At 40.2% G+C, this 26,582-nt stretch overlaps 1 protein-coding gene across 2 annotated transcripts in view; it reads left to right on the top strand.

The window, feature by feature from the left end:
- FRY (FRY microtubule binding protein) overlaps positions 1–26,582 on the top strand; it is a gene marked incomplete at both ends in the record, with an annotated part of 292,951 nt that overhangs the window by 261,519 nt on the left and 4,850 nt on the right. Inside the window, 3 exons of one of the 2 annotated variants that reach the window (XM_080719965.1) lie at positions 296–379; positions 6,479–6,496; positions 8,226–8,336. In XM_080719965.1, the coding sequence (XP_080576091.1) occupies positions 296–379; positions 6,479–6,496; positions 8,226–8,336 (213 nt within the window). The remainder of the gene's footprint in view (positions 1–295; positions 380–6,478; positions 6,497–8,225; positions 8,337–26,582) is intronic. The other variant, XM_080719966.1, reaches the window with a different exon arrangement.

The raw sequence follows: 26,582 nt of genomic DNA on the forward strand, positions 1-26,582 counted from the left end.
CTGAGATATACCCTCAGCCCTATTTTATTTTGAAACAGGGTCTCACTAAGTTGCAGAGGACCTCCCTAACTTGCTGTTATTGTAAGTGTATACAAACACACCCAGCAAGACATTTTAATTTTAGTTAATATTTAGCACCCAAAAAAATGGTCCTTTCCTAAAAGTCATTATAGCAAAATCCTTCTTTTACTATTATTAGAAGCATGATAATAACTTTTTTCCTGACAGAATTCATCTTTTAAATGTTCTCAGGACATCTCTGGATTTACCTATGTCTGTCTTTTTCCAACAACAGTGGCTTGCAAATTGTAAGGCAACATTTGCAGGAGGATCAAGAGATGGAGTAATCACCTGTCAACCAGGGGACTCGGAAGAAAAGGTAATAAAAGCCTATTAGAATGTACCTCTCTGTGGTCTGACATCATACGTTGGTATTCATCTACCTAAGATGCATGAAACCTGAGAAAGGAAGAGGCGGAATGAATCGTCTCAGACATCCCATGAAAGCAAGAGTGAGACAGAATGACATCAAGCCATGCATGAGTGTGTGTTGATGGAATTTAGGGTTTTTTCCTTTTTGGAAAAGTAGAGGTATAAAAATGAACTATTTTCTTAACACTACCTAACCATACTAACCATTTCCTAATCAGTTCTTAATTCAGAATATAAAACCAAATTCTATTAGTTTTTCACTCAATCACTTATTTCCTTCAATGAAGGAAGTTTTGGTATGCGTGTGGTACTGGAGATAGAACCCAGCGGCATTCTACCTCTGAGCTACACCCCCCAGCCCTATTTTTTATTCTTTATTTTTTAAAATAGGGTCTCACAATGCCGGGCGTGGTGGCGCACGCTTATAATCCCTGTGCTTGGGAGGCAGAGATAGGAGGATCACACAGGTTTGAAACCAGCCGTGCTGGCTTAAAAGACCCTGTTTCCAAATAAAAATATTTAAAAAAAATAGGTCTGGGAGCATAGCCTGGAGGTAGAAGGGCTTCCAGGAACCCCAGTACCACAAAAAAAAAAAAAGGGTCTCACTGAGTTGAAAAAGGCCTCACTAAGTAGTGAGGCTGTCCTCCAACTGCAATCCTCCTGTCTCAGCCTCCTAAATGCTAGGATTATAAGCAGGTGCCACCACATCTGGCAATGAAGGAAGTTTCTAATGACTTTTCACCAATCACTCTAAAACAGATCATCTCATTTAGAACAATTTTAAGGACACACCTGATACCACCTGGTTGGTAAATGTATGATGTATTGTAAATAAATTGGACACAGAGTTTAAAAGAATTAAAATTACTCATTCTGGAGTTGGGCATGGTGGTACATACTTGTAATCCCAGTACTTGGGAGCTGACACAGGAGGATCATGGGTTTGCAGCCAGCCTCAGCTACTTATGTTCTCCACAACTTACTGAGACCCTGTTTCCAAATAAAAAATAAACTAAGTCTGGGAGTATAGCCTGGAGGTAGAAGGCCCTTAGGTTCTATCCCCAGTACCACAAAAATAAAATTATTTTCAACCAAATACCAATGATTTCATTGCAATTTGGTTCTCCCCTCAACAAATTTCATGAAGACTAGAGATTGAACAAGCAAACACAGAGCCGAGAAATATCTAGAGAGGTATTGAAGTTATGTTTATTATCTCACTTTATTGTTTTGCTGTAAGTCATATGATCCTCTCCGGATCCAGGAGACACTAGTTCATCCTATACTGAGAAAACCCAAATTTGATCTAAGTCTCCCTCACTGGTTAAGTGATAGACAGAACTGTAGTCTGGCACAAAGTCTGGAAACATGGGGAAATACACAAAATAGTTTGTATTATGTTATTGAAATAAGCATTTAATGATGTTACATAAGTTTCTCATAAAGGGATATATAATAAAATGTGCGGCTCAAAATCACAATGAACTCAAACATTTCTACCAGTCCTTACGTATAACGTCCTGCCTCAAATGATTTGTTCCTCTGATTTTCACTGGATAACCTATGGTATTAGAAGATCCCCGAAGTATTCTATTTTTTAAAGTACTACCTTGGTTTCAGACTTTGTGAGCACCCAAGCCTTCTGACTGCAGCTCAGTCCTCCCCCTCCTATACTCAGCTGTTCAAATTCAGTCCAGAAATCAGTTAACAGATTAAGATTTACAATTAGCACAAACCTAACGTAACTTATAGTTTCTATAGTACTTCACAAAAACAGTTATAAAAACATCTACCTTTAATTATCAAATCCTATTCTTCTGTAATTAAATCTCAATAAGGAAAGTGCATTAATACATTACAGATTTTTTTTTTTTTTAGAAACAAGGGTTGAAACAAATCTGTTATTTGTTCATAACTTCCTGGTTAACCCTAGAGCTAACTGGAAATTTTAGTTAAATTGTCCTGTTTCCCAAGCGTTCTAATTTTTAAATGATTTCCACTTGTGGGTATAGATTGCTTCCGTTAAGCTGTCTTACTTTGTCTGCTTATTCCTTATTTGTCCCCCTTGGTTCTTTATCTTCCTTGAATAAAGATTTCTCCTGTTTTCACTTATTCTTCCTACTCCTTTCCTCCTTCCCCACCTGTCTTTGTTTCTACAGTCATACAGGGCTTAACAGTGGGCTGTGTTCTGTGAAATACATGCTAGGTCATCTCATCATTACAGTAATGTTTACTTACACAAATTAAGAAGGCTACATCACTGGTGATACAGTATTATGGAACCACTAACATGTAGTCTTTTGTGGACTGAAATGCAATTATGTAGCACATGGCTATATATATTTTTTAAAGCAAACCTGACTGGTAAATGATTTAGGCTTCTTTGTAATAATGATACTGATTCTCCTAGGATACTGCACAGCATACACTAAACAGGCCCTAACACAGGGAAGGTGATTTACATGTGTCTCACAAGATAAGTTCCACTCATTCATAGATGCTGCCTTACCAGCGTTTTCTCATCCTGTTAGCATTGCACAAGGAGAAAAAGTCTTTTCACAACCTAAAACCAGCACTTTTAAGGGCTTTGGTTTCTCTAGACCTTGCCATCTCTTGTGAAACTCATTCAGGAATGGCTACTTCGAGGTGGTTTAAGTTAACACAAGCGTAAGTCAGGAAGCCAAGTCTCCTGACAGCTCTAGGTTCTTCAGGCAGTGGCTTAGTCTTGGCCCCGTGACTAATTAACCAGCTCATCTCCCCAGTTCTGCAAAGGTGGCCCCAGGTAAGCTGGAGATATTCCCACTTCTTTTGTTATACATTGTTTTAGTTGATATATTCATAATGAAAAGACATTTCTGAACAGTACTGGGACATCTGACCCTGGAATCAAGGATAATTATTTACATTTAGCCCTACTACATTCTTTTTTTTTTTTTTGGTGGTGGTACTGGGGTTCCTGGAAGCCCTTCTACCTCCGGGCTACACTCCCAGACCTATTTTTGCATTTTTATTTGGAAACAGGGTCTCCTAAGCCAGCGCGCGGGGCTAGCTTCGAACCTGCGCGATCCTCCTGTCTCTGCCTCCCAAACGCGGGGATTACAAGCGTGCGCCACCACTCCCAGCCAGCCCTACTACATTCTATCTTATTATATTCAGATCATTCCAACTATTAATGTCTTTCTGGACACTAACCTCAATTATGTGTTTGTCTTTACATGAGTTGAGCAAGACTTTTTTCTAGTTTAGCTGTTAAGTTATTAAACTTCATCCTTCAGATATAATAAGTCATTTATCTTTCCAAGCTTTTTTTTTTCTTTCTTTTTTGCAGTGCTGGGAATTGAACCCAGAGGCATTCTACTTCTGAGTTATACCCCCACCCTATTTTTTGTTCTTTATTTTGAAATAGGGTCTCACTAAGTTGCAGAGAGCCTCCCTAAGTAGCTGAGGCTGGCCACGAACCTTCGATCCTCCGGTCTCAACCTCCCAAGTACTTGGTTACAAACATGTGCCACTACACTCAGCTTCCAAGCTTTCTTTCCTTTTCTTTTTTCTTTTTAACTTTTTATTGTACCAAGAATTGAACCCAGGGTCATTCTACCTCTGTGCTACACCCCCCCGCCCTATTTTTTATTCCGTATTTCAAAACAGGGTCTCAGCCAGGCAAGGTGGTACACGCCTATAATCCTAGTACTTGGGAGGCTGAGACAGGAGGATTGCACATTTGGGACCAGCCACAGGAACTTAGTGAGGCCCTGTTTCAAAACAAAAAAAAATATAATAGGGCTGGGGATATAGCTCAGAGGTAGAATGCCCCTGAGTCCAATCCCCACTGCCAGGAAGGAAGAAAGGGAGGGAGGGAGGGAAGGAGAAAAAGAAAAAGGGTCTTTCTGAGGCTAGCCTCGAACATGGGATCTCCTATCTCACCTAGCTTTCTTTCTAAGCTTTGAAAGATATTCATGACCAAGGTCAAAAAAAATTACTCAACAAACATGACAGTTGCCAATGTGCCGAATGCCAGTGTTATTAGCGAGTAAGGATGAGTGTACGTTGTTTCTACCAGTTTAGGAGATTAGATGCATATATGTTTACTGAGCAGCAAGGCCCTTCATTAGCCTAGGTTATCTCCTACCTGGAATCTAAATTTTATCCCACTTAGTTTAAACTCATGAATTTCAGATGTTAAATATGACAAAAATAACAGCCAGTATAATACACTGTCATCCTTCAGCCATGTCAAAAGTTCTTATATTTTTACTGACCAGTTATAAGCATATAACACATCAGGGGGCAGAAAACAGATCTGGCTATGCTGTGGTTAGCAAGAATTCAATTATAATGGGCTTCTCGGTTGTTCATGATGAGTTCTTCACAGCTTGGCTCCCTGATCTTTTTTTCTTCCTTTTGAGAAAACATACCTCTAAATCTAATTTTATAAATCAAGCCATTATCAGGCAAGCAGGAACATAACTTGAAGGAAATCCTCCAAGTAAAACAACGACATTCCTACCACATAGTCAAAACTACCTTAGGTCACTGGAACACGGATACATTTATAATGACTTCTAAAGGGATTATTTTTAAAACCTAGATATGGGAAAACATTAACACAGAGAGAAAAAAAATATTTTAATGTTTTCTAATGAAATAGCCCCTTAGAAAATTTTCACTAGTTTTTTGGAATTATAGTATAAATGAGGTCCCAGCCTGTGGTCCAGGAAAGGATTCTGAGATAATAAATACCAAGGAAGTTTGAACTAGTCTTCCTAAAAAGGAGTTTAGGAAGCAGTCTGGTGTTCATCAGAGTTGGCCGTCTCCCAAGAAACATGCCGTTTTGTGCCCCGAGAGCAGAGTGGGAGGGACTCATGGGCTCTGACATGCCTCAGCGCCAAGCAGAAGGCTCGGGGTTCCACTTGCTTTTCTGAGCAGAGGAGATTTTATGTTAACTGGTTTGCTGATCTCTCTGGATGACAACCTTGTTTCAAATAAACAGTAAAAAGATGCCATGGAAGACCATGTCGTTTTTTGAGCCCTAGCTTCAATCCACACTGCTGAAAAGAAAATTCCATAGCAAAGTGTTCACTTGCTAGTGTGTATGCTAATCATTTCAGTCAGTTTATGTTTTCCAAAAATTCTTCACAGTGAAAATTCTGCGTATATTGGGACTTTAAGACTAGCTCTGTTACGGCTGATTTTTTTTTAATTCAGAACTATATATTTGTCCTGTAATTAGTAATGACGCAAATTGATGTTTTAAACATATTTTGCCAAGTTGTGGTTATTTCTTCCCAAATCCCCACACTTTCATTAAACCAATTCTATGATTATAACTTGATGTCATTTAAAAAATGGTAGCTTTTAGTTAAACATGGTCCAGTTACAAACATGTTATTTTAAGCTAACAATCATTCTAGATTACTTTTAGAAATTATCTACTGGAACATATAAAAATGCAAGAAAATTTACTTAGATCTCAGGTTTAGTCCTTTGAAATGAAAATATCTAATAGTCTTATAAAACAGTTCTGAGGAAGATAATCTTAAGAAAAATGGCACTTGAATTGTTATAGTCAGTGTTGACCATATAGTATTGGTTAGTAGATATGAAATTGGATGTACTAGAGACTCCACCTTAATTAACAAAAAGCAATACTATAATTTAGCGCTATAGTTCTTCAGATTACTTAGCTGTCCTCCAGTTTTTACTCTGTTCACATATTATTCACTAAAATCTGCAAACAGTAAAAGTTTGTACTTCTGGTCTCCAAGCCTTACTTGACAAAGTCTAAACCAACTAATCAGGAACCTAAAAGATTAAAAATCACAGTTTTCTCAGTGACACGTTTCCTATTAGAGCTTGTTTTTAACCGGAGCGCTGTGCATGTGAAACGGGTACAACATTGGCAGCCAATTATCAGGTTGGGGCCAGCATTGCTAATACTGCTGACGGTGCTGCTCTTGGAAGAGGGCCGTGCTTTCTGTTGCATGCATACACTGACCCTGTACTTTCTTTCCTTTCCTTTGTTTCCTGTGCCATGCTTGCTGTGTAGCAAATGGAATCTCTTGCAGTAAGTTAACTTTCTTTCATACTCTATGTCCATTTAGGCATGGACCCATAACAAACCTTATTTTTACTGTTACTATTATATCTCTTAGCATGTTTACCCTTTTTTATTTTATTTTATTTTATTTGGTATATTGAGATATGGCAGTTTTGTCTGGGCTGCTTTTGCCCCAAAGTAGAAACCTACATCGCTATGAACTCTCATTCTATCTATAAATTATTTTGTTAACTACCTAATTTGGCACTTAGGTAAAGTCAGAGTTTTCATAGCTAGGTTTCATCCTAAATTGTGACAGTAACATTGTTTTTAAACAATATTTTTTATTTATTTGCAAGTCCCTGGTAGTTATCTCTTATATCTAATTTTTAAAGTTTTCCATAAAGAAAAGCTTAATACCCATAAAATAAAACATTTCATTAAAAATAATCCAGTTTAGGTTAATTAGTGAACTTCTGTGAACCTAGCTGGTTCAGTGTAATTTAAACAGAATTGTTTTTCCTCTAGAAGCAGGGAAGGGGTTAGAAGAGAAGAAAGGAAGCTTCATTCTGCATAGTTCTAGCATAAACTTTAGTGATTTTTAAAAATCAGGATCAAAAGTCTGTTTGTTCATAATACCAACAGAATATTCTTCCTAAAACCTAAATGTAAATTCTTGAAATTTCTCTCCTTAAACTACCTTAGGAGAAAATGTTTAAGTCACCTCAAAACTTTCAATTTTGAGCTGATTTCTTTATAGCCCATTAGTAAAAGAAATCCCTATTCGTCCTTCTTTAACCCCATTTGAAAATTGAAAGGTGAACTGTTTAAACTTCATATTTAGCCCACTTTCCCTGGCGAATGCTGAGCCACAAAATCTTATCTAGTGAGGGCCGTTCTCCTTTCACAAAATCTCACTCACTACCAAGGAGCTCACCCACTCTTCAAATATAGCAGGCAAAGGGTAAATGATAACATCTCAAGGAGTAGTATGATCATTGGTTTGAGGATCATTTGTGATTTCTTTTCATCATAGTAAACATAATGAAAACATCTTAAATTCCTGAGCAATCTATGAGGCTCTAGGGCCATTTTGTATGACTGCTTTTTAATGTTCTTTACATGGAAAGTTTTAGATGTTTTCATCAAAAGCCTTTCTAAAAGCCTCTTCTATACTAATTCAACATTTATTGAGCAATGAATAGAAGCCTATCAGTAACATGATACAGTACCCTGGACAACTGTGGCTTGTGTTTATACAGACTTTGGGATAAATGGCCACACCCTAAATGGCAGCCAGAACTATCACACCAATTAAGCTCTCAAGCATCTACACAATTTATAAACTTAATACCTACAACTATTTAATGTTTTGCTTTTGAACTATAATTCTAATAAAAAAGAAACTTTATTCTTAAATTTATAGCTTATAAAAATTAACACAACCACTCAGCTATAACTTTTAGGTATTCAGTTGGCAAATATAGTAGCAGTGTTGGTGGTTCATGCCATCCCTTCATTGGTGCTAGCCCTCTCTAGTTAGTCCTCTTCCATTATATAGAATATAATATTCTGTATTTTACTGTGAATTCCTCAGTGATGTTTATTGACTGGAGTTTGCTCTTTTGCTTTATTTGGAATGACAACAGCTAGTTACATTTCCATAATGAAAAATGTTTGTCTCCACTGCGATTTCACTAGTTATACAAGAATGTTCTTTAATAACTATTTCTTCCCATGCACATTCTCTCTTTAGCAACTGGAACTGTGTCAGAGGTTATATAAGCTACACTTCCAGCTGCTGTTGCTTTTTCAGTCCTACTGTAAGCTCATCGGCCAGGTGCATGAAGTGAGTTCCATGCCAGAGGTGAGTCCTCACGCTTCTCAACCCATGTCTTGCCCTGAAAATCACTTTGGTTTTTGGTCTCTGCCCCCTCTACCCTGCTTATAACTGTCCATGAAATTTTATTCCCATGTAGTTATTTTGCTTAAGCACAAGTTGGAAATAAATGCCATCTATTTATTTCTGTTCTCATTTTAAAAGGTTTGCCAGAGCAGAGCCAGGACTGAGGTGAGAAAAGTAAGGTATCCCCAAATTGAGGGGCGAGTGTCTTCCTACATGAGACTACCCTAGGTGCCTCATTTGAATCACCCTCATCCTGGCTCTGGGAATCCTTTGAAAAGATTCCTCATGTTGTGGTTTTACTTCTTTACATTTAGCCTTTCATATTTGCCCTTACCTCTATGTAAGAAGGAAATGTCTATGTGATATGATTGGTTTTCCTATTTCCCTGTCCTGCTAAGAGTCAGGATGCTTTAATATTTTTAAGAGTAAACAGCAAAATAATTTAAGTATGCTACTTCCAAGGGAGCCAAAATTTTCTTAGGGATTAAAGCGAAGTACTGGTGGTGGGCACTGGATATCATAGAAACACAGAGGATGGAGACTTGCAGTTGGCCTAGAAACCAGAAAGGCTGAATTTGAAAGTTTTCCAGAGGTAGTCACACTTGAGTAGGATCTTAAAGATGAGGTAGAGTTAGAGTTGAAGTTCAGTAAGAGCAAAAGTGTGAGCGTAAGCATGGTGGTAAGAGAGAAAAAGAGAATACAAGCAGTTTCGTGTTGCTAGACTATAAAATGCAAGCAAAAGAAGAAAAAAATAAACAGTGGAAGAGAAGGAAGGGTGAGATGGTGGGAGATGCCTCACCCAGGAGTATTTTAGAAGAATCTTTACCATGTGGAGGGTGAGTTTGATGGCTTATAGACCAGAGGCGTGAAGACCAGGATGCTGAAACAATACAGTCAAGGGACAAGAGTTTGAACTGGGGCAGATATGCTAGGCATGGAAAGGTGAGAGATGTTTAGGAAGGATCAGTGAAACTGACAGGAGTCATGAGAGAGAGGACAGAGCTGAAGACGATACTCAGGTTCTATCTCAGATGAGCCAGGTGCCTGATGGTGCCACCGCTGAGACAGGAATATAAAAGCATGGAGGCAGCTGTCCATCCAGGCAGGCAGCCTTTTTCTGCCTGCTAGACGAGGACCAGATTTAACAATGACAGCTGACCAGTGGTTAGATATGAGTACCCAAGGTGGGGGGGCAGGAAGGAGAACCAGACTGAAGAAGCAAATGTGGTCATCATGAATAAACCAGGGTCCATGAAACCATCCCACTGAGAGCAGCAGATAAGAACTTTCTGTCTAACAAAGGGACAGAGGATGACAGCCACTTTACCATAGTTATGACTCAGTTTGGAAAAAGCCCTAACTTTTAAGTATACTTTCAAATGCCAATTTCAAGGAGGCATCAGTCAGAATTGTATAAGCTCTTCACAAACCTGTCTTCATCAAATTATAAGTTTTCAAAAAACAGTGGATACCTATTACTTGCCACATGGTAAAAATAACGTTCTAGGCAAGCATTAATAGGATCCTTGGGCCAACTTAGCTCAAGGAACAGAGGATACGCAAATGCAACTTGCACCAAATTTTCCATATTAAACACCAAAGGGAACAAAATGGGCTAGTGCGTGTTCCTGCCACACACACACAGAACACACCTACAACTAGAGGTGCCTAGTACTTGTTCCTGCCACACACACACAAGGACCAAAGCAGTGAACAACAGCTACATTCAGAGTGACTAAAGGAGAGCCCCAGAGTATAGTAAGGAAGGGGCAGCAACTAGAGAGAACAGAAACTCAGGAGGGCCGGGTGTGGTGGCGTACGCTAGTAATCCCAGCATTCGGGAGGCTGAGACTGGAGGATCACCGTTAACGGACAGCCTCAGCTACTTAGTGAAGCCTTCCGCAACTTGGGTGAGACCCTGTTTCAAAATAAAGAATAAAAAATAGGGCCAGGCGTGTAGCTCGGAGGTCAAATGCCTCTGGGTTACATCCCCAGAACCACACACACACACACACACACACAAAAAAAAAAAAAAAAAAAAAACCTCAGGAGGGCCTCTGCCATCATCTCCCCCTCCCCCCATTGAGATCAGCTCAGAACCAGAAGGGAATTCTCCCTATGAGGAACAGGTAACCAAGAGGCTCCCAGCAGCCTCCATAACTGCTACAGATACACAGTCTTGGCTACTGGAGACTCCTGTGGCTGTACTGAGCCCAGGTCCTTGAGCCCAGGTTAGGGAATGGCCGAGTTCACACGGCTGCAGTACTCAGAAGCCTGTACCCCCACACACACACATACACCCCATTCTGTGACCCAACTTGGTAATGCACCGCACCCTCTGAAACCTGAGCCCCTCTGGAGCGAGTCCTGCTTTGGAGACCTGTAGTCACATCATCTGTCCACCCCAGAAGTATGCCATAGTTGTACCACACTCATACACCATAGTACCTCATTCCTCAGCGAAGCTGCCTGGGAGGCTTTCCATCTCCCCATCCACTCTGTCCTGTGCCTGGCTACCCAGAGCCTAGGCCAGTGGATCAGCCATCATCCCAGCATCCAGGCCTACACATGCCTTACCCTCAGGGACCCAGGCATTCTGGGCCACTGAAGGGCCCACACCAGAGCTGGCAGAACAGCTGTGACTCCTTCAGCACCAGAACCAGCCATATCTCTTGGTTCCAGGGATGAGTTTGACAGGGGGTTGAGGGGGCAGCCATGATGCTTAGTCCCAAGCCCACAGAGTACCCTGCCCCTTAGAGAGCAGGCACTTCAGCCCAGTGGGCAAGCCATGCCCCAGCCAGCCAAGCAGCCATGTCCCTCAGCATCTGACCCGACCTGGCACATTGGCCCCAGGGAACCAGAACTCTAATCTAAGGGAGCAGCCACAACCCTGGTTCACAAACCCATGTGGTGCCCAAACACCAAAGAAAACATAGCTTTGGATAACTGTGTCACCCTGCCCCCTGTGCTGAATAGGCATAGAGTTCAACGTTCCTGGTTCTGGACTATCCCTCCAGAGGCTGTCCCTCCCCATCTCCCTGGGGAGTGAAGCTAGCATTGCACTATCCCCTTCTTCCCCACCATGTCCCACCATTCCGGGTGCTTGCTGCCACTGCACCTAGCCTAGGAGAGCCTGGGCCACTACTGTATCCCACCACTCTGAGGTCCAGAGTAACCACTGTGTGGTACCCACTCTGGAATTGCCATCTTTCCTAGAATCATGCCAGTACTGTGCCCTGGCCCTGAGGATCAGAGTTATAAAAACGTTACTGTCTCTGGATCTGAACCACAAGGGAATGCCTCAGAGGATCCACCCATGCCTAAGAAAATAAACCTGTATCCATAACACAAGTGCCATTGTAGTTCAAGACACGCCCCCCAAGACCGCCAGGACTACCAACACTCCCAGCACTTGTATTCTGGAACACAGCACGACTGTGACTGTTGTGGCTTATGTCAGACCCCACACCAAGAAGAATCTCCTCATCTAAGATTCTCCAATGCACAGAAAATGGAAATAGGAGGCTTTCTTAAAGCCATTGCTACCAAGAACCTAACAATCCACTTTGCCACCACTACTGCTACAAATTCCTGTCATCTAAGCCACTGAGACAGCACAGTCATCACTGACACTGAATATGCTGGGGGAAAAAAAAAATAACAGAGACTAAGTCACTCTACCCACCCAGAACCAGAGCCAGTGCACAGCAACTGGGACCCATTTGCAGGTAACCAGCTTTCCCTGTGAAAGTCTATAAACTGGAAGAAGGGAGCCATCCTTAATATTTGAGAGGCTGAAACAGTAAGATTGTAGGTTCAGAGCCAGCCTCAGCAACTTAACTGGCTCTCAGCAACTTAGCAAGACCCTGTTTCCAATAAAAAATAAAATAAGGCTGGAGGAGTAGCTCAGAGGTAATTAATGCCCCCGGGATCAATCTTTAGCACACACACAAACACACACATGCACACACACACACAACTGGAGGCAACTGTTCCAGAAGCAGAATTATAAACAAAGACATCAAAAACAAGAAAAAGCAAGGAAACATAACACCACCAAAGGGACAAAATATCTTTCTAACAACTGACACCAAAGAAATAGCATTTAGGAATTCCTTTTTAGGCATTCAAAGTAATCATCTTAAGCAAACTCAGTAAGCTATAAGATAATGTAGACAGAAAATCCAGTAAAATCAGAAAAACGATTCATGGTCTCAATAAGAAATTCAACGTGTGTGTGTGTGTGTGTGTGTGTGTGTGTGTGTGTGTGTCTGTCTGTCTGTCTGTCTGTCTTGTCTGTACTGGGAAATTGAACCTAGAGGCATTCTACCTCCAAGCTATGCCCCCAGCCTGATTTTACTTTTTTATTTGGAAGCAGTGTCTCACTAGATTTCTGAGAGCTTCACTACATTGCTGAGGCTGGTTTTGAACCTGTAATCCTTCTATCTCAGCTGCCCAAGTACTGGGATTATAAGTACGCATCATCATGCCCAGCTCAGAGATGAATACATAAAAACAAATCAAACAAATCAAGCAAGCCTCAAAGCTAAAGAATAAATAATTTTGAGCTTCAACAGCAAACTAGAACAAACAGAAGAATGTCTGAACTTGAAAACAAATTTTTTTTTTTTACGGGTCTGGGGATGGAACTCAGGGGCAATCAACCTCCAAGCTACAACCCCTGCCCTATTTTTTATTCTTTATTTTGAAACCAGGTCTCACTGAGTTGCAGAGGGCCTCACTAAGTAGCTGAGGCTGTCCGCGAACCGCGATCCTCCGGTCAGCCTCCCAAATGCTGGGATTACAAGCGTGTGCCACCACGCCCGGCTTGAAAACAAATCTTTTGAAATAACCCAACAAATGGTGAGAGAGGGAATGAAAAAAGAGTGAAGAAAACCTACAGGACATATGTGGTACCACAAGGCAAGCATAACTGCATCATGGGAGTTCCAGGGGCAAAGGGATGGAGAAAGGCACAAAACACTTATTTAATGAAATACTTGTGGAGATTTTCCCAATTGAGAGATGAATATCCAGATCCATGAAACTGAAAAGTTCCAAATAGATTTAGTGCAAAAAAGATCCTCGCATTATAATCAAAATATCAAAAGTCAAAGAGAAAAAAAAGCTGGGCGTGGTGGTGTACACTTGTAATCCCAGCATTTGGGAGGCTGAGACAGGAAGGACCACAGGTTCGCGGCCAGCCTCAGATACTTAGTGAGGCCCTCTGCAACTCAGGGAGACCCTGTTTCAAAATAAAGAATGAAAATAGGGCTGGGGATGTAGCTCAAAGGTAGAATGCCCCTGGGTTCCGTCCCCAGTACCGAAAAAAAAAAAAAAGAAAAAAATTTAAACAACAAAAGAAAAGCTTACATTACATATACAGAACTCTCCATTCAACTCTCAGGAGAAAACAGGATTATTTAAAGTGTTGAAAGGAAAAAGACTGCCAACAAAAATACTATATAAAATAAAACTGTACTTCAGAAATAAAGACTTTCTCAAATAAAAAAGTGCTAAAGAAATTAATCACCATTAGATCAGCCTTACAGGATACTAAGGGAGTACTTCAGACATTGGGAAAGGATGATAACTACTATCACGAAAACATGAAAGTATAAATTCACTGTCAAAGGCAAATTCAAAGTAAAATTCAGAATACTACATTACTTTAATATTGGTATGAAATCTCTCCATCTTGAATTTGAAAGTTAAAGTCAAATAGACAAAAGTAGCTAAAGCTATAAGTTGCTGAGAGGTATGTAATATAAACACATTTGGATGTGACAACAAAAATATAAGGAGGAATAAAAGTCTTGAGCCCTTGGCGTATTTGCGGGGAAGCACTGCAGTACTGGGAACTGAAGCTGGGGCCTTGCACGCTGGGCCAGCACTCAACCACTGAGCTACATCCCTAGCCCTTCCAGCATGTATATGTGACAAAAGCTATCAGCTTAACAGTCTATTGTAAATGTTTTATATAAAAACTATGGTAATCACAAAGCAAAAATTCATAGCAGATACACAAACAAGAAAGAGAAAGAAATCAACTTAGTGCTACATAAAATGACTAAACCATAAAAGTAGACAATAAACAAAGGAACAAAAAAGCTACAAAACAACCAAATGAAAAGAGTCCTTAACTATCAATAAACACTTACTATAAATGGTTTAAATTCTCTAGTCAAAACACATGGAGTGAGCCAGGTGTGGTAGCGCATGCTTGTAATTGAAGCACTTGGGAGGCTAAGACAGGAAGGATCTCAGGTTCATTAGCCAGCCTTAACTACTTAGTGAGGCCTTCACAACTTAGTAAGATCCTATTTCAAAATAAAGAATAAAAAAAAAATAGGGGCCAGGGATATTTCTCAGAGGTAGAATGCCCCTGGATTCAATCCCCAGCACACAGAGAGAGAAAGAGGAGAGAGGAGAGAGGAGAGAAGATGGGGGGGGGGGGGGCGGGTAGGGAAGAGAGAAGAGAGCGAGCACGTGCGCCAAGGAATGTAGCTCAGTGATGGAGTGACTGCCTAGAATGTACTAGATTCTGAATTTGATCTCCAGCACCACAAAGCAAACAAAACAGAGTGGCTTAATAGATTAAAAACAAGATCCAACTATGTTGCCTACAACAGACCTATTTTAGGTTTAAAGACACACATAGGCTGAAAATGAATTATACAATAACATATTCATGCAAATAATAAACAACAGTAGAGGTGGTTTTAAAAAAAGACTTCAAGTCAAAAACTGTTAGAGATAAATATATTCCTTACTTAATGATAGGAGCTCAATTCATCAAAAAGGAACTATAATAATTATAAATATAGATATGCCCAACATCAGAGCAAATATATATATACATATATATATATAGTAAATATTAATAGACATGAAGAAACAAATAGCAACACAGTAATAGTGAGGGACTTCCATACCTCACTGTCAACAATAGATATATCAACCATACAGAAAAGTAACAAGGAAATATTGGACTTAAACTGCACTTTAGACCAAATGTACCTAACAAGTGTATGCAGAACTTTCCAGCCAACAGCAACAGAATATACACGTTATTTCTATCACTCGAAGAACAATCCTCAAAATAGATCATGTCATAAAACAGGTCTTTACTAAGTCAAGAAGACTGAAATAATATCTAGTATTATTCCAAGTGCTGTGGTATGAAATGAAAAATGTATTAATGAAGAGAAAAACAATTTTTTTTTTTTTTTGCTCCAAGATACAACCCTAGCTCTTTCTATTTTTATTTTCAAGTAGGTTCTCACTGGGCTGCTGAGTCTTGCTACATTGCTGAAGCCATCCTCCAACTGGCCATCCTTTCTCAGCCTCCCAGGTACTGGGATTTCAGAACCCAGTTTAAAAATACCTTGAGATAAATAACAACAGAAACACAATATATCATGAGGGAAGTTTATAGGAAAAAAAAACCTACATTAAAAGAGAAAAACCCGCCGGGCGTAGTGGCATATACTTATAATCCCAGAATTTGGGAGGTGGAGACCTGAGGATCACCGTTCACATACAGCTTCTGCTACTTAGCTGAGGCTCTTCGCAACTCGGTGAAACCCTGTTTAAAAAAATAAAAAAGAAGCCAAGCGTGGTGGTGCATGCTTGTAATCCCAGCATCTGGGAGGCTGAGACCAGAAGATCACAGTTCATGGAAAGCCTCAGCTACTTAGGTCCTCCGCAACTTAGTGAGATCCTATTTCAAAATAAAGAATAAAAAATAGGGCTAGGGGTATAGCTCAGAGGTCAAATGTCCCTGCGTTCCATCCCCAGACCCACAAAATAATAAAATAAAAATAAAAAATGAATAAAATAAAAATAAAAAATAGGACCAGAGTAGAATGCTTCTGGGTTCCATCCCCAGTACCACAAAAAAAAAAAAAAAAAAAAGAAAAGAAAAAAAGAAAAAGAAAAAGAAAACTCCAAGCCCGGCGTAGTGGTGCACACCAGTAATCTCAGTACTTGGGAGGCTGTGATAGGAGGATCATAGGTTTTAAGCCAACTTCAACAATGTACTAAGGCCATTAACAACTTAGGCCCTGTTTCAAAATAAGATAAGGTTGAGTTATAGTACAGAGGTAGAATGTCCCTGGGTTCAATTCCCATACCAAAAAAAAAAAAAAAAAAAAAATCCAGCGGGTCATGGTAGTGTACGCCTGTAATCCACATATTTGAGAGGCCAAGACAGGACCTTAGCAATTTAGCGAGGCCCTCTGCATTTTAGTGAGACTCTTTAAAAAAAAAAGAAAAAAATAGGTCTGAGGGTATACTCAGAAGTAGAATGCCCCTGGGTTCAATCCAAGAAAGAAAGGAAGAAGTGAGGGAAGGAAGGAAGGGAGGTAGGTAGGTCTATCTAGGTGTGATGATACATGCCTATAATCCCAGCTCTTGGAAGTCTGAGATAGTAGGATCTAAGTACAGCCTACTCATGGAAGCCCCATTTCAAAAACAAAAAGTAAAAAAGGGATAAGGATGTAGCACAGAGGTATAAGGCAACAATTCCCAATACCACACAAGCAAAAAAAAAAATCCCAAACTGGGTGTGGTGGCACATGCTCATAATCCCGGTACTTGGAAGACTGAGACAAGAGGAAGTAGATTCAAGGATAGATTTAGCAAGTAGTGAGACTGTGTTTCCAAATAAAAATAAAATGAAGCTGGGGTGTAGCTTGGAGGTTGAATTCTGCTGGGTTCAATCCCCAGTACCACCAAAAAATAAAAAATAAAAAAACCAAATAAATATACCATGTATAAAAAAAAATACATGAAAGCCAGGCATGGTGGCGCATACTTGTAATCCCAGCATTCAGGAGGCTGAGACAAGAGGATCATGGTTTGTGGACAGCCTCGGTTACTTAGTGAGGCTCTCAGCAACTTAGGGAGACCTTTTCTCAAAATAAAGAATAAAAATAGGGCAGAGGGTGTAGCCTGGAGGTTGAATGTCCCTGGGTTCCATCCCAGACCCGCAAAAAAAAAAAAAAAAAAAAAAAAAAAAAAAACTAAACCCAAAGCTAGCAGAAGGAAAAAATTATATCAGAGGGGAAATGACATAAAGAACAGAAAAAGCATATAAAAATTAATAAAACTAAGAATTCTTTGAAAAAGCAAGAAAAATTTTTAAAAAAAACCACTAGCTACACTAAGAACCAGGAAGATTCAAGTAAACAAAATCATAAATGAAAGCGGTGCCATATGTGGTGGCACACCTGCAGTCTCAGTACCTGGGAGCCCAAGACAGGAGGATCACAGAAAACCTGATTCAAAATAAAAAATAAAAGAGGGCTAATGTATAGGTCGGAGGTAAAATGTCCCCAGTTCAGTCACCAGTACCAAAAAATGGGGCAGGGGGCTGGGAAGTAGCTCAGTGCTTGCTGAACATGTTCAATGCCCTGAGTTTAATCCCCAGTACTACAGGAATGAATGAATGAATGAATGAATGATTGAATGAATGAATGAATGAATAGAAGATATATTGCAATAGATGTCTCAGAAATAAAAAGGATCATAAAGAAGCCAGCATAGTGGCACATCCTTATGAATCTCAGTGTAGTACATGGGATGCTGAGATAGGAGGAGCACAGGTTTGAGGACAGCCTCAGCAAGTACTGAGACTCTCATCAACCTAGTGAAATCCTGTCTCAAAATAAAAAATAAAATAGGGCTGGTAGAATGCCCTGGGATTCAATCCCCAGTACCACACACACCAAAATGAACCATAAAGGACTATTATGCATGATTATATGCCAACAAATTGAATAACCTAGAGGAAAGACAAATTCCTACAAAACATAACCTATCAAGATGGACTCAGGAAAAAGTAGAAAGCTTGGAACAGACCAATAACAATGAAGTAATTAAAAACCATCGAACAAAGGAAAGCATAGGACCATCAGGCTTCATGGCTATTCAAAGAAAAATTATGACCAACACTCTTAAACCCATTAAAAAAAAAAAAAAGAGGGTGAAGACTTTCAAACACATTTTTTTCCTGTGTGTGTGATACTGAGGATTGAACCCAGAGGCATTCTACCTTCAAGCTACACTCACAACCCTATTTCATTTCTCATTTTTTGTTTGTTTGTCTTGTTTCTCAGTAATAGGGATTAAACCCAGGGGCATTCTACCTCGAGCTACACGCCCAGCCCAATTTTTTATTCTGTATTTTGAAACAGGATCTCACTAAGTTGGGGAGGGCCTCACTAAGTAGCTGAGGCTGGACTGAACCTGAGATCCTCCTGTCTCAGCCTCCAAACACACTGGGATTACAAGTGTGGGCAACCACACCCAGCTTTATTTCTTATTTGGAAACAGGGTCTTGTTGAGGCTGTTCTCAAATCTGCTATCTTCCTATATCAGCCTCCTAAGTACTGGGATTACAGGCATTACAGGCTTGTGACACCACATCCAACTTCCAAACACATTTTGTGTGTGTTTGTGTGGTACTAGATATGGAAACCAGATGCCATCTACCTCCAAGATACCCCCTCCCGCCCTTTTTTTTTTTTTTTGGTGGTGGTACTGGGGTTCCTGGAAGCCCTTCTACCTCTGGGCTACACTCCCAGACCTATTTTCACATTTTCAGTTTGGAAACAGGGTCTCCTAAGCCAACACGCACGGCTGGCTTCGAACCTGCGCGATCCTCCTGTCTCTGCCTCCCAAGCGCAGGGATTACAAGCGTGCACCACCACGCCCAGCTATTTTTCTTTATTTTGAAACAGGGTTTCACTGAGTTGAAAAGGGCCTCACTAAGTAGCTAAAGCTGGCTACATACCCAGATCCTCCTGTCTCAGCCTCCCAAATGCTGGGATTAAAAGCATGCATCATCATGCCCAGCCAAACACATCACACTGATAGCTAAATCAAAGACACTACAAGAAAATAAAACTACATGCCAATATCTGTGATGAAAGTTTATGAAAAAATTATTAAGCCAGGCGTGGTGGTACACACTTATAATCCTAGCATTCAGGAGGTAGAGACCAGAGGATCACAGTTCGCAGGCAGCCTCAGCTACTTAGCAAAGCCCTTGGCAACATGGTGAGACCCTGTTTCAAAAAATAAAAAAAAGACTAAAAAATAGGGCTGGGGTATAGCTCAGAGGTACGATGCCCCTGGGTTCCATCCCCAGTACCACAAAAAAAGAAAAAAAAATTCTCAATAAAATATTAGCAACCAGATTCATCAGCACATCAAAAAGATTAAACATCATGACTAAGTAGGATTTATTTCTGGCATTCAACCCTGGTTGAACATATGCAAATCAATCAATGAGATACATCACATCAACAAAATGAGAGATTTAATTTTTTATTCTTTTATTTTTGAAACAGGGTCTCACTGAGCTGCAAAAGGCCTCACTAAGTAGCTGAGGATGTCTACGAAACGCAATCCTTAGGTCTCAGCCTCCCGAATGCTGGGATTACAAGCGTATGCCACCACACCCAGCTGGAATGAGAGGATAAAAAAAAAACATGATCATTTCAATCAGAGTTCAGCATCCATGCAGTATGGTGGCACATACCTGTAATCCCAGTACTTTGAAGGCTCACACAGGAAGATCACAGGTTTGCAGCCAAACTCAGCAACTTAGTAAGGCCCTCCCAATTTAATGAGACCTTGTTTCAAAATAAAGAATAAAATAGGGCTGGGGCTGTAGCTCAGAGGAAAACTGCCCTTGGGTTTAATCTCCAGTAAAACACACACACACACACACACACACACACACACACACACACACATCTTCACGTGTTTCATTGAAAATAAATAAATACATACATACATACATACATACATACATACATACATACTGGAGATTAAGTCCAGGGCTTTCTATGTTAGAACTATACCCACCTGCCCTTTTTTTTTTTTTTTTTTTTTTCATTTTGAAACAGGGTCTCGCTAAGTTGTGGAGGTTCTTACTAAGTTGCTGAGGCTGGCCTGAAGCTTGCAATCCTTCTGTTTCAGCCTGGCAAGTACTAGGATTACAGGCCTGTGCCACCACAGTTGACTGATAAAAATTCTTTTAGCAGTTGGGTATAGAAATTTTTTTCCTCAAAATAATAAAGGCTATTTACAAGAAACCAACAACTAACATATATGAAGAACACATTGGTGAACAACTAAAAGTTTTCCCCCTAAGATCCAGTTCAGGGCAGGGTGCCCACACTTGCCACGTCCATTCAGCATAGTACAGGAACTAAGAGCAAGAACGGTTAGACAATAAAAAGAAAAGAAGGTATCCAGACCTGAAAGGAAGTAAATTATCTCCTTTTGCAAATGACATGATCCTATGTATTAGTTCTAGCAGGTGTTTTATTTTTGATCATGTGGAAGACTAGGAGTTTTCTATAAAACACCTGCTAGACCTATTATTCAGCAGAGTTGCAGGCTAGGAAATCAACAAAAATTGGTATCATTTCTATAAATAAAAATGACCTGTCTGAAAAATCAAGAAAGCAGTAACACTTATGATAGCATCAAATACGCAGTCATTTAGCCGGGCACAGTGGAACAAACCTATAATCCCAGCTACTCAGGAGACTGAGGGAGGAAGATTTCAAGTGAGAGGCCAAGCTGTGCAGCATTGAGAGAACCTATCTCAAAAATAAAAAGTGCCAAAATATAGCTCATTGGTAAAAGGTCCCTGGATTTAGCCTCAAATACCATATACACACAAATATCTATTTCTCTATATAAATACATATGTATAAACAAATGTAACTGTGAGGTAATAATTTTATACACTGAAAACTAAAAAAGTTGAAAGTGATTTAAGATGACACAAAAAATGCTCATTGGTAAAAGGTCCCTGGATTTAGCCTCCAAATACCATATACACACAAATATCTATTTCTCTATATAAATACATATGTATAAACAAATGTAACTGTGAGGTAATAATTTTATACACTGAAAACTAAAAAAGTTGAAAGTGATTTAAGATGACACAAAAAATGGAAGGATACCGTGTTCATGGATGAAAAGAATTAGTATTGTTAAAATGTCTATCCTGCCCAAGCACTTTTTAGAGTTTATTTAATCCTTATCAAAATTCTAATGGAATTCTTAATAGAAAGAGAAAAAAGCAATCTTCAGATTTGTATGGAACCACAAAACAACTGGATAGACCAAGTAATACTTAGAAAGAGTTGGAAAAATCATACTTCTTGATATATAATTATATTACAAAGCTATAGTAATCAAAACAGTATAGTACTAACAAAAACAACAGGAACCAATCAAACAGAATAGGATGCTTAGAAAAACTCCAAACATACTTCCAAAATATAGTTTGGAAAAAATCCAAACTATATTTTTATTTTTTTTTATTTTCTTATTTATTTAATTTTGGTGGTACTGGGGATGGAACCCAGGGGCCTTCTACCTCCGGGCTACACTCCCAAGACCTATTTTTTTACATTTTATTTGGAAACCGTCTCTTGTGCGATCCTCCTGTCTCCACCTCCCAAGCGTGGTGATTACAAGCATGCACCACCACGGCCCAGCTATAGGACTATATTTTTAAAAAGCAGCTTCTGTACAATAAGAGAAGCAGTCAACAAAATGAAAAGGCAGCCAGCCTATGAACTGAGAAGATTCAGACACGTATTGATAAGGAATTGATTAAAAAAAAATACATAAAGAATTCTTACAACTCAATAGCAGAAAACCAAACAACCCAATAGCAAAATGGCCAAAGGACCTGAACAGACATTTCTCCAAACACGACATAAACAAATACAGCTGGATGTGGTATCCCACACCTGTAATTCCAATATTTGCTAGGTGACACAGGAGTATCACAGTTTCAAGACCAGCCTCAGCAACTTAAAGAGACCCTCAACATCCTAGTGAGACCCTATTTTAAACCAAAAAATTAAAAGGGCTAGGGATGTAACTCAGAAATAGACTATCTCAGCTGGACGCGGTGGCAAAACTTTTAATTTCAGCACTTGGGAGGCTGAGACCAGAGGATCGCGGTTCGTGGCCAGCCTCGGCTACTTAGTGAGGCCCTCTGCAACTTAGTGAGACCCTTCTTCAAAAATAAAGAATAAAAAAAGGGCAGGGGATGTAGCCTCAGCTACTTAGTGAGACCCTATTTCAAAATAAAAAGAATAAAAAATAGGACTGGGGGGTGTAGTTCAGAGGTAGAATGGCCCTGGGTTTCATCCCCAGTACTGCAAAAAAAATTTTAATAAATAAATAAATAAATAAAATAGGGCTGGGGATATCTCTCAGGGGTAGAATGCCCCCAGGGTTCAATTCCCAGTTAAAAAAAGTAAATGTACTGAGTTCAATCCCCAGTACTAGGAAAATAAAATAATAAACAACAGGTATATGAAGAGGAGCACAACTCTAATCATAAGGGAAATACAAATATAAACCATGTCACCTCATTACCCATAAGGATGGAGATTATTCAAAAATAATATAACAAATGTTGACAAGTGTGCAGAGAAAAAAACGCTAGGACACTGTTGGCGGGTATGTCTATTAGTACAACCATTATTAGAAAACAGTATAGCTGGGCATGGTGGCGCATGCTTGTAATCCCCTTGCTTGGGAGGCGGAGACAGGAGGATCATGCTGGTTCGGAGCCAGTCTCCCTGACTTAAGAGACCCTGTTTAAAAAAAAAAATTATATATATATATAATTTATATATATATATATATATATATATATATATATATATATAAAATAGGTCTGGGAGTGTAGCCCGGAGGTAGAAGGGCTACCAGGAACACCAGTACCACCAAAAAAAAAAAAGGAAAGAAAGAAAGAAAGAAAGAAAAAAAGAAAGAAAGAAAGAAAGAAAGAAAGAAAGAAAGAAAGAAAGAAAGAAAGAAAACAGTATGGAAATTTCTAAAAAAATTAAAAATGGAATGACCAGTCCTACTCAGCAGTCCCTGCTCTAGGTATATACCCAAAGGAAATGAAATCATCACCTCAGGAAGACCTCTGCCCTCCCATGTTCAGTCACAATAGCTAAAGATACCAAAACAGCCTAAATGTCTTTTGATGGATGAATGGATAAAGAAAATGTGATAAACACACACAATATTAGCCTTGAAAAGAAGGTCCTTTCATTTGCATGGATGAATGAGGAGAACTTATGCTAAGTGAAATAAGCCAGCCGCGTGTGGTGGGGCAGGCTTGTAATCCCCGCGCTTGGGAGGCTGAGGCAGGAGGATCACACGGGTTCAAAGCCAGCCTCAGCTACTTAGTGAGGCTTTCAGCAACTCAGTGAGACCCTGTTTCCAAATAAAATATAAAAAAGGACTGGGAGTATAGCCCGGAGGTAGAAAGCTTCTGAGTTCCACCCCCAGTACCACCAAAAAAAAAAAAAAGACCCTGTTGCCAAATAAAAAAATATAAAATAGGTCTGGGAGTATAGCCCAGAGGTAGAAGGGTTTCCAGGAACCGCAGTACCACAAAAAAAAAAAAAAACCAGACCAAAAAAAATTGCATTATATCTTACTTACATGCAGATTTATGTACATGTACATATATTTTTAAGAGGCTTAGATACAGAGAATAGTGGTTGCTATAGGCAGAGCAGGGAGAAAGGAAATGAGGAACTATAGGTCAAAGGATATAAAAGAGCAGACACACAGGATGAACAAGTCTAGAGATCTAATGTTCAACATGAGCACTGAAGTTAAAGTTACAGGAGGGATTTTTAAGTAAGATTTTAGGTGTTATTGTCACAAAATAGTAACCATGAGATGATAGATGTTAATCTGCTTCACTAATTATCTGTGTATCCTAGGATGTCATTTTGTAACCCTCATATATTCATTACAAAATTTACCTTTTAAAAAGCAATTGGAGAGCCAGGCATGGTATCCAAGGTATCCATGGTATTCCAAGGCCTGGAATCCCAGTACTTGTGAGGCTAAGACGGGAGGATCACAGGTTCAAAGTCAGCCTCAGAAACTTAGTGAGACCCTGTTTCTAAATTAAAAAAAAAAAAAAATAGGGCTGGAGGTATAGCTCAGTGGTAAGATGTCCCTGGGTTCCACCCCTAGTGCCACAAAAAAAAAAAAAAAAAAAATTGGAGTGGCTAAGGGTGTAACTCAGGGGTAGAGTGCTTGCCTCACATGGGCAAGGCCTGGGGTCTAGTCCCCAGCACTACAGAAGAAAAAGCAACTGGAGTTTCACTTTCCAGTAGTAAATATATATAATTTAATGAATTCAAATGAAAATTAAGTTTTAAATATTACAAAAGAACTTAAAATTTGTCTAGGTTTAAAATACTTGAGGAGCATGTGGCACACGCTTGTAATCCCCGTGCTTAGGAGGCAGAGACAGGAGGATCGCGCAGGTTCGAAGCCAGCCGTGCGCGCTGGCTTAGGAGACCCTGTTTCCAAATAAAAATGTAAAAATAGGTCTGGGAGTATAGCCCGGAGGTAGAAGGGCTTCCAGGAACCCCAGTACCACCAAAAAAAAAAAAAAAAAAAAAAAATACTTGAGGAGAAATTTACTTGCACAGCTGGCTCAAGCCATCCTCCTGCCTCAGCCTCCTGAGTAGCTAGACTACATGTGCACACCAGTATGCCCATCTTGATGCCAATAATCTTGAAAGAAAATATCATTTACTTCTCACATCACTATGCCAAACTGTACTCAGAATCCTATATGTGTTATTCCACTTAATCTGTAAAATGACCCTGTGAGTGGGTAATATCTTCAGTCTCACAAGTGTGAAAACTGAAGTACATAAAAGTCTACTAACTTACTTGTATTCCCATACTCTATGTATTAGTCAGCTTTTTATTATTAAACAAAATAATGGAAGCAGGCTACTTTAGAGACAGAACAGATTTATTTAACTCAACTTTGAGAGCTGGAATTCCAAAAACATGGCACAGGTTCTGGCAGAATTACATCATGATGGGAAGAGTATGTATTCTCTCCTTTTCCTTATAAATCCAAGACTCAATCATGGAGTCTCTACCCTAATCACCTCCCAAGGCCTCACCTCTAGACACCATAGTCAGATTAAGTCTCCACCCTTTTGATGGCATTAATGTTAGACCTTGGGGATTAAACTCCCAATAGGTTTAGTGTTAGCATTCCACTCTAACCCTCATTCACTCCTGAGACCCACGTCCTTCTCACATATAACAGTCATTCCATCCAAATACTTCTAAAGTCTTAACTCATTTCAGCAAGAATTCAAAAGTCCAAAAGCTCATCTGAGACTCAAGGAAGAAACTTCCTGCAATTGTGAGCCTGTAAAATCAAAACAAATTCCAACTTCTGAAATACAATGGTGGGACAGGCACAGGGTAAACCTTCCCATTCCGAAAGGGAAGAGCAGGCCAGTGGGAAGGAGCCATCAGCCCAAAGCAAGACCAGAACCCAAAAGGTGAAAAACATGAAATCCCAAAGCTCCAAGTTTGGCCTCCTGGCCGCTCTGGGGCAAGGGCTGGGCCCCACGGCCTTGGGCAGCCTCACTCCTGGAGGCCTTCCCAGACTCTGCGTACTTTATTTCTCATGGGTTAGAGTCTCTCTCTGCTGCTCTCCCAGGCTGGCATCGCACACCAGTAGCTCTGCAGTTCTGGGGTCTCGGTGGCTGTCCTACCCCTGCAAATCCACTGGGCATTGCAGGCATTGCCGTGGCGGGAACTCTCCTCAGCAGCTCCAGCCCCACCTTTCTGTTCGGCATTGCCCTGAAGGAGGCACTTGGCAGTGGCTTCACCCCAGTGGTGGGTCTCTGCCGAGCTGCCCTGCTGTTTGTAGACATCCTTTGAAATCCAGGGGGAAGCCTCCTTGCTTCCGGGGCTCTGTGGGTACCTGCCAGCAGGGCTGCTTTCTGAGGCTGTGAGCTGACGTTTGCAGCTTCCGGCAGCTTGCGTGGCACTCTACTTGCAGATTTCCTAGGAAGGGGCTTCACGTTGCCAGTACCTCCACCTTCCTTGGGTTTCCACTGTCGATTCATCTCCAGAGCTCAGCTAGGCACCATCCCATCAGGCACTTTCCTTAGGGGCTCTGACACCAAGGCAAACTTCTGCCTGGTGCCCCAGTTTTTCCTTTGGAATCTTGATGGAAACCAACAGTTCCCATTTTGCCCACTTGCAAAACCAGTATTAGGAGGAGGGTGCAAAGATTTGCTGCCCAAATAAACTGCATTTGGGCACCTTAGAGCCCTGGCTGCAGCCTCAGGGTGCTCTGAG

The sequence above is a fragment of the Muscardinus avellanarius genome (genome assembly GCF_963383645.1).
Source record: "Muscardinus avellanarius genome assembly, chromosome: 2".
In the NCBI taxonomy this organism is placed as follows: domain Eukaryota; kingdom Metazoa; phylum Chordata; class Mammalia; order Rodentia; family Gliridae; genus Muscardinus; species Muscardinus avellanarius.